General features: G+C 43.5%; 1 protein-coding gene across 2 annotated transcripts in view; it reads right to left on the bottom strand.

Annotated features, from left to right (window-relative positions):
- Positions 1-11,577, bottom strand: part of SEC14L5 (SEC14 like lipid binding 5) — a 37,303-nt gene that overhangs the window by 4,186 nt on the left and 21,540 nt on the right. For both annotated transcript variants that reach the window (XM_065850846.2, XM_071815043.1), the window contains 9 exons: positions 10,039-10,151; positions 5,334-5,523; positions 4,897-4,985; positions 4,294-4,364; positions 3,486-3,657; positions 2,690-2,824; positions 2,148-2,285; positions 1,076-1,321; positions 488-666 (listed from right to left, as the gene is read on the bottom strand). In XM_065850846.2, the coding sequence (XP_065706918.2) occupies positions 488-666; positions 1,076-1,321; positions 2,148-2,285; positions 2,690-2,824; positions 3,486-3,657; positions 4,294-4,364; positions 4,897-4,985; positions 5,334-5,523; positions 10,039-10,151 (1,333 nt within the window). The remainder of the gene's footprint in view (positions 1-487; positions 667-1,075; positions 1,322-2,147; positions 2,286-2,689; positions 2,825-3,485; positions 3,658-4,293; positions 4,365-4,896; positions 4,986-5,333; positions 5,524-10,038; positions 10,152-11,577) is intronic.

Here is an 11,577-nt window from a genome sequence, read left to right as displayed (position 1 = left end):
CTCTGTGGTTTAAGAAGTGCTTTTTGCATCAAAGGCTAGGCAAATCTGGCCAACATGGATGGATTCACTTATTCAGAAAGCACTGTCTAAGTCACAACTGATATCCTTCTCAAGTGCCAAATGAAATACATATAAAATAGCTCAGTTTTTATTTGTTAAGTTTCTACAAAAGTAACTTCTAAAACATTCCTAAGATCAAAAAACTCCTCTGTGAAAAACCTCCCACTCGGCAGGCTGCTGTAAGCCAGAACTGAAGCACAAATTGCACTGGAAAATGTACAGACAAGGGGTCCCTTATTACCTACAGGACTAAAGGGGATTCCTTGCACAAAAACCCACTAAGTTTTTGCCAATCTAACTCATCATCACTGAAACACACACACTGTGGGGTGCATTGTTATCCAGATGTTTAACTCTCACTCGGTCCCTCTCATTTAGCTTCTCTATTGCAAGTTCTCTAGTAACTCTCCCCACCTAAGTCTCCTACCTGAAGTCCTTGGATGCAAGAACCTCATAGTAGTATATGAGCTTGCACTTGTGACTGGAAACTTGCAGAGAGGCAAGAACATCATCCACCCGAGGGAGGCTGGTGCCAGAACACGGCACAGGGCCGTGCATCTTCCACTGGAGAATGTAAAAGCCAGGCCAGCGAGTCACATGAGATCCCTGGAAGACAAAGTGCCATCAAGTGACTACCAGGTCTCTTAAGAAATAGATGAATGACTTGGCAAAGTCAAAAGAAACTACTGAGCTGACTGCTTTGGGGAGCACACATCATTCACTTCTTTTACATGTCTAAGCCACACTTCTGTAATTCTAGTAAAAAAAAATATAATGGTTATTTTCAATTAGCTTTTTACCAAGGATTATGGCATCCCTTTCCAACAGCTCACTCTAACTTAGGACTGCAATAGCAGCCACTTTCACAGGGAATGCAGAGAATGATGACCACAGCAATTATTTCCAAGCAATATGTAATTTCCCACACCATTAATTCCACCCCTTCCCCACCACCAGACCATTTTAGAGTTTGCTAGGACTGTAAGATCCATATCAGGACCCAAACATATCTGACCTGGATACTCTCTCCTTCCCGGCAAACCAGTGGAGATTCCATACGGCTGTAATCCACCCCAAGGACCCATGTCTTATCAATTAGCTGCATATTGTCCCCAGCAGAAGAGGTACTTGGTAACGTGGCTTCTTTATGACTTGTTTGAGGAGCTCGTTTGGAGTGAAAGAGGCTGAACACCACATCTCCCTTCAGGATGTCAAAGTCCCAGGTGATGACTGATTCCCCTTCCAGAATCTCCACCACTACCTAAGGAGGGAAAAGAACAAGCACATTGTAAAGATTCAGGTCTTCCGGTGGCAGCCAGCATGTTCCTCCCAACTCTGCAATCATGCTTTTCTCTGCAGTCCTTCAGTTAGGCTGTTGGTCTTGATTCCTAAGGAGGATACAGACTGGTTCCCATTACCAGTCTTCTGCCACAGCACATCTGTGTACATATCAGGCATTTTTAGCCCATCTCTCCCCTGTATCAGATTTGCTTGTAAATCATTTACTAGTCGTAGGAAAGCCTCCATTGAACCAAAGCAAAGCATTCAGGACACAGCACAGAATGCCTTGAGTCATGCTGCACTCCCAAAAGGCACTGCTGCCTTTGTGGGAGTCTAAGCAAGCCAAACCAGTTACTCCAAATCACCAAAGCTAATGGACTGTTTTGACATTCAAGTCCTCCTTTTTAGGACATTCTCTTTTCTTATGATTCCCCTATCAGGATGTTCCCAGTACATGCCTTCTTATATCACTATCATTACTGTGCTGGCTATGTCACTGAGAACGGAAGCTGTACTATCAGAATGGAAATGGAGGGAGCTTTATTTCTCCAAAAAGAAGAAAGTGCATCTTACACAAGGTAAGGCCATAGCAGATACAAGAGACACTGCTTTTCAAATTGCTGTTCTGAACTTCCACATTTCTAGCCATTAGCTAGCCTTAGCCCTCCTGAAGCGCACTGCTGCTGAACTATCTTGTGCTCACACTTTGGGAGGTCATTTTTTTTTCTAGTCAGCCTTAACTAAAGGAACAAACAACTGATACCAGTTCAGCTCCTCCTTCAGCATTATGAAGTTCTGGCTTGTACCTCATGTGGAGCTCCTTTGAGGACACTTGCAGAGTGATAGATAGTTTCTGTCCATAACCGGATGTGATCTGAGTTCTCTGGCTCTTCTTCTGTTTGATAAAGTGACTTGGGAACAAGCCCACCTTCTGGGACAGTACACTGGAAAAGTCAGACAAACAAATGTGAGCATTCATACTCATCTAGTGGTAAAGTATCAAGTCATCTGTACCATGAACACTTGCTGGCTGTCAGACACAGAGGATAACACCCTCAACTGATACAAGATTTCCTAGTGGGATTAAGTTCAGATAAACCATTGTAGTTCAAGTAAACTCCATTTAGAGATTTGACCTCTAACTCCATTCTCCAGGGCAACAGCATCACTCCAGGCTGAAGCCACCTGTGCACAAATTAACTGCACCATGTTCAGAGCAGTGGTGTCCAGGCCAGAACAGAGATTCAACCATCTTTCAGAATGGAGAGGAAGGCCAGGGTGTTGAGGAGGGAATGGAGGGAGCTTGCACACATGTGATTCCACCTGCACAACGGGAAGGAAAACTCACCATGCAGTCTCCTCCCAGGAAGTCTGGGATCACATCTTTGTCCACATAGTCCACCAGCCCTCCTGGACCCTGGTAGTTATTCCCACTGTAAATGAGGAATTTCTGCCTTGTGTTCTCATTGATAAAGGGACTGACCTGAAATAAGAAGTGAGCAGAAGACAGTGTCACTGAGTGAAGTTAGAGACAACATGTATATCATCTTACATAGACACCTTAGGCTTTAGACCAGGAGGCCTCATCAGCAGGAATGCAGACCAGCAGTAGTGCAGAGCTTGCCAACCCTGAGCCACTTCCCCAAGGAAGGGGGTAACAAATGGAAAGTGTACTATATCATCTCACAACATTTTCTACTTAATATAAAATAATTTGCAGTCACCACACCACATGTAAACCTCCCAAGGAATTTAACAAGCATGTTCTTACACTGCCGGAACAGCCAGCAGGCACCAGGCAGAAGCATATTTATTACTCTCCTGTGTCCTCCATCATATTAAAAAATATTCTTCTTTTCCCATCAACATGAAAAGCCATCAATTTTGGGCCACCACAGCTGCATGAAGATTCGCAGTTTAGGTGCAGCCTTGGTGGATGACAGCCATGAGATTCAAATGAGCTACAGGCACACTATGGTTTGCTCTGTAGGAACGCTGTGGTCTCTTCAGGCATTCAGCCAGAAGGTACCTGGAAGCTTTTACCTCCCTAACTCTTCAAATAAGCAGAACTTACACTGACTGGATGATTTAGCTATTTGTACATGAACAAGTGCTTATGATCCAGCAGTTCACATTTCACCCACCAGAGTCCAGAGAACAGGGAAAACCCTGGGTGCTCGCACTATCAACAGCCTCCCCAGGGTTTCAGGGTAGTTGTCCTCTACAACCTCAATTATCCGAAGCAGCGCCTTAACTCCAGGCCGCCAGAGATGCCGCATATTTAGCCCTTCCAAGTCCACCAGGCACGTCCAGGATCTAAAATAAACACACAGAAAGGGACCTGTCAGAACTTCACTTCACAGTGGCTGCTCAGTTTACAATGCACACAATATTTCAGTAATGTCACAGTCTGTACAGGATCTGGTGAAGCAAACAAAGGAGACCAGCAGTTCCAATAAAAATGAGATCTCCACTCAGGCAGCAGACAGCCTGAATCCAGGTGAACTTTCAAGTAAAACAGACACCCATTCCTGAAGACAAGAACACATGCTGTCAGCACAGAAGAGGGTGAAGGTGTGCAGGCCTATTGCTAAAAATAATCCAAAAATGCATTTTAAATGAAAGTGGAATCTGGCAGACAGTTTCCCAAATTAAAAAGAAAGTTTCAAGGATGTGGATTAAAATCATCAAGACAGAAAGGTTAAATTCATCTGAAATTGGACATAAAAACATGTAAGGAAGGATCAATAATTGCTTTCGTATGAAGCTGCAGAATTTATCTGCATTTAGGTCCACTATACATGGTACCCCAAGCCCAGGAACAGTCTGTAACAGAGACACACTGCTGTCTGCTCTTTAACCCCAAGGACAATCTAAAACCTTCGCAGCAGCATTCTTCTTACCAGGTCAGGTCAAACTCTGTAAGGATACAAGAAAACAAACTATACTAACGTGATGGGGCGGCCAAAAACGTTGGTATTTTCCTCACATCTCTTTTGTCCTTCCTCATTAATTGACAGAACCTGAAATCAAAGACAGTTCACAGAAGGATTAGCCTGAGTATGACTGAGAAACCAGGATAGCCCAAAGATATTATTTCAAAAAACACAGAGCCCAGAAGTACACCAGCTTGAGAACTTGCAGTGTGCAAAGCAGAGAGCAGGCTACATTAAAAAAGGCTTCTTTACTGAAAAGTTGTGCTTATCATACCAGGTACAGATGGTGAAAATCTAAGATGAAATGTAATAGTCTCAAGATCAAATGTCGTTAGTGGAGCTGCATGAAAGGGCCATGGAAAGCTTACAGTTAAACTGCAAATTATCAGGAAACATCTTTCTGACCCATTCATACCATTACAAAAGTTTCACTTCTTTCTCTGCAGGAAGACAGAGCAGCTTGCTGTGCTAAAGTCACTAAGAAAACTTCGAGTTGCCAGCCATGAAACACAGAAATTACCGGTGTCAGGCAGGTAGGTTCCTGCTGCACGACACCAAGGCTTCTGAACACCTCAAAGGAAACAGAGCTCCTAAGGTGAGAAATGAAAGTACAACTTACATGTCGCAGCAAGGATTCCTCTCCCAGAGCTTTCACCAGACCTTTTGTGTCCATCTGGCCAAGACGAAGGATGTAGAGTGGTCGCCCATCTTCAAAACAAACATAAGGGTTTAAAGAGGGAAGTCCTCTAGTCTCCCAAGCTATCACTTTATTACCTTTTATAAAATCTACATTGAATATTTGAAAAGGATAAAAAAAACTTGTATCCAAAGGCAACCTTATCAAAGAGATGCTGCTTTGCATGAGCTCTAGTCTGCCTGATCTGTGCAGAGAAAAATAACAAAATTACAGCAAAACAGAGTGGCTATTTACAGGTGTTGTACTGCTTTGTTAATGTTTAAAGCGTCAACACAGCTTTCTTCAAAAATCCCAGGTTATTCATGAGGTTCTTTAACACGAACTGTGCTGTAGTGTCACTGTAAGGGCTATGTTCTAACCTTTGTCTTGATAATGCCACCCTCCAGTATAGTATTCATCTAAGAGGGCTGGGGGCCTCCATGACTGCAGGATGTAATCCACCTGGTACTGCTTTCGCCAAGACAGCGACTGACAGAGCATTTCTCGAGCTTTGTCGATGTTGAAGTCACGGGCCCGCAAAAATCGTAGGATATGTTCGTCCTTGGGTATCTGAGAGAGGAGAAAGTCCAAGAATCAAGACTGGTATGTTACCTATACCACTGTTCATAAAGCCTGCAGAGAGTCCTGCAGAGCACGCAGGATTTTTTTAATCTCTTAAAGCTAAGATGACAAGTACTAAAATCTACATTCCTTCTCCCTCCCTAACTAATCCAGCTGAACGCAGCAGACAGTGCTAGAATCACAAAGAAGTGACCAGCTGACAGCCTTTCACTGATCCCATTGCCAGAAGCTCCAGCAAACTCTGGGCTGGCTGAAGTCTCCCTCAGCCAGCTCCCCACAAGTACAAACAAAATACTGTGTCAAAGTAACAGAGCTGCAAGCTCACCTCCCCACAGGGCACATTAGCAAATGATGGAAGGCATCCATAGGTAACACACTAACCAAGTTAAGCACATGCTGTCAGGAAAGGAAGCACAACTGCACAGTCCTCTCGTTATTTCCCACTGGCACCAATTCCAGCTCTGGTCCAGGCCTCTCTCCTGCTTTGCTGTTGACCATGTTTTGAGTTCTTCCACAGGCTTCCCTGCCCCATCACATCATTCTAACTCTTGCCCAAACAAGCAAATCAACCCAAACTACAACATACCCTCTCTCTATCACTCAGTAATTCTAGCATCATGGGGACAAAAGCTTCCCCAAAACAAGCCTGTAGAATGGCTTATTCAAACCTCCTGATAAATCCCTTATGTTCTCTTTAGCTGAAATCCCAAAGAAAATTTGCCAGTAACACTAAGCAGCAGGAATTAACAATATTGCCAAATTTGACTAAAGACCTGTCCAGTTGCATAAACAATTGGGTAACAGCTGCATATGGTGCTGATTTCTCAGTCCCTTGACCCCAACTCCCCCAAAAGTGTTCAACCTCATTTGCTACATCAAGTTTCCATTAAAAATTCAAGTTTTGTTGAGCAGGGATAGTCTCCTCCAGAGTATCTGTCCTGTGCTTAGCACAATGCAAGCAATCTGAGCCTTGCTATAATACAAAAATGCGTGTGTTCGGCAGTCAAAGCCCTTTTGTTTGTTCACTGACATGCTCACAAAACCAGAAAGCAGGGAAGAAAGCAAAGCCGCCAGCAGTGTCAGGCTGGGAACAATCTCAGTTTCACAAGCTGGTATGAAGCTGCAAGAGATATTAAGAATTGATTCTACATAAAGAAAGAGTTCAAGCAGCCTAAAGCCAAGCCTAAAAGCACCTGAAGAGGAGACAGGAGATAAATGCTGTTCAGCATATTCTAACACTACAAATACTGCAATTGTATGTCATGGAGAAGAACAGGGCAGCCTTCCCAAATAGGATCTCAGATGTATTTAGAAGAATGTCACAAAAATTTTATGCATCATAGCAAGATCAAAGACAACAGGATTTTCATCAGATGATTTACACTTGCATTTCTGCTGCTCAGAGGAATCTGTTATTCACCAGACAACAGACAAAAACCACAAACATCTTGCAAGAGCCCCTGGATTTCCCATAAGACCCAAGAAAGGGGAAGGTTGTTAAAAGGTTTTGCTATTTTTCATGTTTCAGAACTATACTGTACATTGCTACAGGTAAGAGGCAAATTCAGGGCTTCTGTTTGGACCAAAGGCAAGGAGCTCCAAGGGGGCTTATTCCACTCTGAGTGGAATTAGTCTTTTAATTATCTTAGTGCAATCAAACAATAACTCTAATATGCAAGAAAACGAGGTTTTAATTTCAGTCTAGTGAAACATACTGTTCTACACAGTACAAACCCCTTGATTACTACTTAAGTACCTGCAATTTTAACATCATTTGAAATTCGTTTCTTCAACTACTCATTTTTTTAAAGCAATGATAGATCTGATTCTAAAGAATAATGTCTGCTTTGGAAGGAACAGAGAACAGATAGTGAAATAGATGAAGATGACAAAAAAAAAGGGACAGTTTCCAAGAAACAGGAGATCTACATGTATTTTTTTTGACAGAGGAATAAGGACATCCCTGCTCCGAATTAAAAGAACAGATTGTCACTGCAAGGTAACAGCCTCTCCAGAGAAAACAAGTCATGCAGGACGAGTTCCTGATTTTATATTATTCCAACAGGGAATCAAGAGAAGCAAATAGGTGAGTAAGTAAGGGTGTTTAGGATGAAGTTTCAATAGCCAGCACCATCCTCCCTAATGAAGTGCAAGCATTTGCACAAACCCAGAGCTCCACGGACCCCAAAAAGCAGTTATTTCAGTTTTCACTCATGTGCTGCCGCTATTACCTTCTCCAGTTTCCATTCCTCAGCCTCTGACTAAGAGGTAGGAACAAAAAACCCCACACACCACAACACATGTAACAAAACAGCTAAACATTTAGAATGTGCTTCTTCCACCTGAAACCCAGACTCTTGCTGATCACACATGGATAAAGTCTGTCTGTCTCTTGTCTAGGGCTCATTTTCAGCTGGTTACCCAATAGCTGAGATATCTCCCACCACACAGAAGTCCTCATTGCTTTACTGGACAGAACACAGTAGACCTGAAAAGCCACATGTCCTGTATTTCAGAGCAAAACTGTATTTGGACATTGATCTGTCCTCTTTGTTTTGTGTCTGCTTGTGGTCAAGCCCTTTTTATCTGACAGGAGGTTGAATTACAAGAGACAGATCACAATCAATATTTAGTAGAGCACATTTTATTAGTTGAGCTGTTGTTACTAGCAAGTTCACACAGTTCACTCACACATAGAGTTATCTGGTTAGTTGGCAGGCCAGACCCAGCTGTTTACTTGGAGGCAGAACATCAGTGACATGAGAGTAGCTTGCAGGTAGGTGTTCAGCCAGTCCTTCAAGAGGTCCTTTGTTCCATCAGGTGTATATATTCCTGTAGTCTCTACCTGCATCTAGCAGCCACCATGCTCTTTGACATGGTCCAAGTTATACAACCCGTTGATGCTACCGCATAACAGTGGCCTTGGACAGATTTAGCAGATGTTTGGTGTTCTGAATTTATCAGCTCTTGCAGATTCAAAAGTGTTGTTAGTCTCTGGAGCTTATCGGCTGCTGGGAGACTTTCACACACTAACTCAACATGTACTGTTCTTCTCTTCAGCCTGCGGTTTTCTGTTAACTGTTTCTCCAGCCATATTCACAGGTACCAAAAAAACCCCACGTGCACACTGACACAGAAGGGGACTTCTTCAGGCATTCACTAATAAAAGAACTATAGCACTAAATCTTTGTTACATTTTATTTCTATATGGGTGACACATAGTTTTTCCAAGAAAAAACAGGGGTTTAAAAACTATGTTTAAACTCCTTGTACTCAGACAACACATGCAGAAAGTACTGGCAAAGCTCCTTATGAATAACAGTCTATTTTTGAAAGGCCAGTTAAAAGAAAATAATTAAGATCTTCTAAATGAATGCAGAGTACCACCTGACCCATTTTGTATGGCTGACTGCACAGTCAGCTGCTAAGCCAGGAAGCTATTACTATAGAAACCTTATCTAGCTGTACTCTGTTTCAATGGACATCACTTGCTTCAACCATATTTCTCCTGTTTTCCCATTTTCTCAAGCATTCTTTATCTACCCAGCCCACGCAATTACCCCGTGGTTATACCCCGGTCCTTCCTTCCCATCTAATATCTCTCAGGAAATCTGAAGTTAGATCCCTCTGGAGGAATTCAAGCTACCCTGGGTTTTTTTAACTTTCTCAGCCACATACCATTTACCCTTTTGGCCTGATACAGAGATTTCCCTTCAACCAGAGGAGTCTAAGCAGCTGCTGAACGCTACAGCAGAGATACATCTAGCTCACCATATCCATGCTGCTTTTCAGGGAAAAATGTTTATCTACACTAGCTGGCCAACTCAGCTGTACTTGCCCCAGTCTAGCACTTCAGCTCCTCTATACAGTGAGACTGTACTTCCTGAATCAGGTGTGGTTTTGAAATAGTACATTTTGATAAAGGAGAGCAAAGCAAGAAAAGAATGAATTTTTCCTCCAAAGAGTCTAGCCCTTAGCTGTGCAAGCTTATACAACTTGCCTGATGTGACGTGCACAGCACGCTGCTGACGCACAGCAACTGAGACCTCAGTGCTACCAACCACCTCCCTGCTGAGCAGCATCTGCCCAGAGAGAGGGGACACAGCACCGGCACAGCCAAGCGCCTCTGACACCCCATCCTGCAGGCGCTGGGAAACACAAACCGTCCAGACAGCCCAGTCCGGGCCACCAAGCCCCAGTCTGTGCCTAGTCTAAGTTCACAGTGAAAGATCTATGCTCAGGGACCACAGAGCAGCCTTTTCAGTACTGACAGGACTGAACCGGGCAATACAGGTGCAGGCTGTGGCACTGTTGGATCCTGCTGTGAGGTCACATAGACCATTCTCCACACCTGGCCTTTTACCTAACCTTGCCAAAACAGCTGAGCCTCAACACACAAACTGTCCACAACCCTGAGTTTCATTATGGGCCTGAAGACACACAAGCTGTGGGAACAGCTGCGTTCAGGCTCGCAATGGGATGATCTCTGCCTTCCCTACCCACCTTGCCCTTGTGCGTTTCTTGAAGCCACTGGCGAAGGCGGATCAAGCAACTCTCTTGCATGGGAGTCAGCTGGCCCAAATATCGCTCAATATAATCAGCATCCAATTTGTCAGCTGGAGGAAGAGGGAAAAAAGAAAAAGAACAGTTCAGAGGAGACTTGGCATAGTCAGAACAGAGATGCAGATATTTCTACACATCAGGTTACTTATGATTGACATAGGAAGAGCACAGAAGCCCTCATTTCAGCTGCCTCAGGAAAGTGAGTGATATTCTCACAGTGATTAGGGCATGGGGACACAGAGGGCACATAAGGTATCAAAGCTAGACCACTCCACCTGTCTCTTAGAAAACTAATATTTAATTCAAAGCTGAAATGATCCAGCAGGAGCTTTAAAAAAACTCCACACACCGCACAAACTAAAAAAAAAACCACCAAAACCACACACCACCACAACTCATCTTCATTAACCACTCCAAGAAAATGGGCACTTGAATCCCCCCATACAACCAATTCCAATAACAAGAGGCTAAAAAGCAGATAGCTGAAAACTGTTATTCTGCTTATGGACACCAGAGGGAAAAGGAGAATAACACTACCATTTCTGACAGCAAAGAGAAGTCCTGTGCACACCAGCAGCTCAAGGTCCCTCCAGATCAGAGACAAAGGACAAAGGGTGCGACTTTGCCAGCTCTCAGTGAGAGAAGCAGATGTGCCAGCCCAGGCCTGTATGTGCAGATGCCAGTGAGGAGTACACGGTGCCCAACACCGGCCTGTCGCTGTGCTGCAGACATGCAGGCACAGGGGGAGCAGGGCTGGGAGAACAACCTCTGAGCCAGCTCCTCATCAGGCAGGATATTTTTTTTCAGCAGATACCAATAACTACAGAGTAAGGCCTGGACACCCGCAGGATACAGTGCTGCTGACTGATAATACAGAAATTATATTTGATAAGTGCTACACCCCCATCAAATCCACAGAGTAAGCAAGCTGGGGAGCAGTCCCAGGGACGCTAATCGCTTCCTAAACATGAATATAAGAAGAAAAAGAGCTCATCTCCTCTGCTGCTAGATGGGATCTGCCACTCTAATCTCAAAGCACATAAATATTTTTCGTAGTCAGCTCCTCTGTGGATTTCAATGCTTTTTTCAGATAGAGTCCAATAAAGAGAAGCTACCAGAGAAGGTCTGGTGAGACCAGAACCACTGATAGTTCCAAATTCCAAGCTTTTTCTCTAGTTACAGAGAGCAAAACAAGTGCTGTCTTCCCTTCTGAGAAATGACAACTCCTATTTCTAATGCCACTACTCTAAATTAAAAGGCCCCCTCCTATTTCTTTTTCTCAGAAAAAGATTGTATTTAGCCTAGAAAATATCATCAGATCACCACACGGAAAGATAAAGGCATTTGTGTGAGAAATGCATTAGACAAGATTCTGAAAGCTTGCCTCTGCTTGATATAGGGGCATAAACCACTCAAACCAATCCCCAAGAACTTTAATTTTGAAATAGCTAAAGTATTTAATTATAATTCAGTTACAGC

This window comes from Patagioenas fasciata, chromosome 15, assembly GCF_037038585.1.
Source record: "Patagioenas fasciata isolate bPatFas1 chromosome 15, bPatFas1.hap1, whole genome shotgun sequence".
In the NCBI taxonomy this organism is placed as follows: Eukaryota; Metazoa; Chordata; class Aves; order Columbiformes; family Columbidae; genus Patagioenas; species Patagioenas fasciata.
This window is presented reverse-complemented; position numbering and strand designations above follow the sequence as displayed.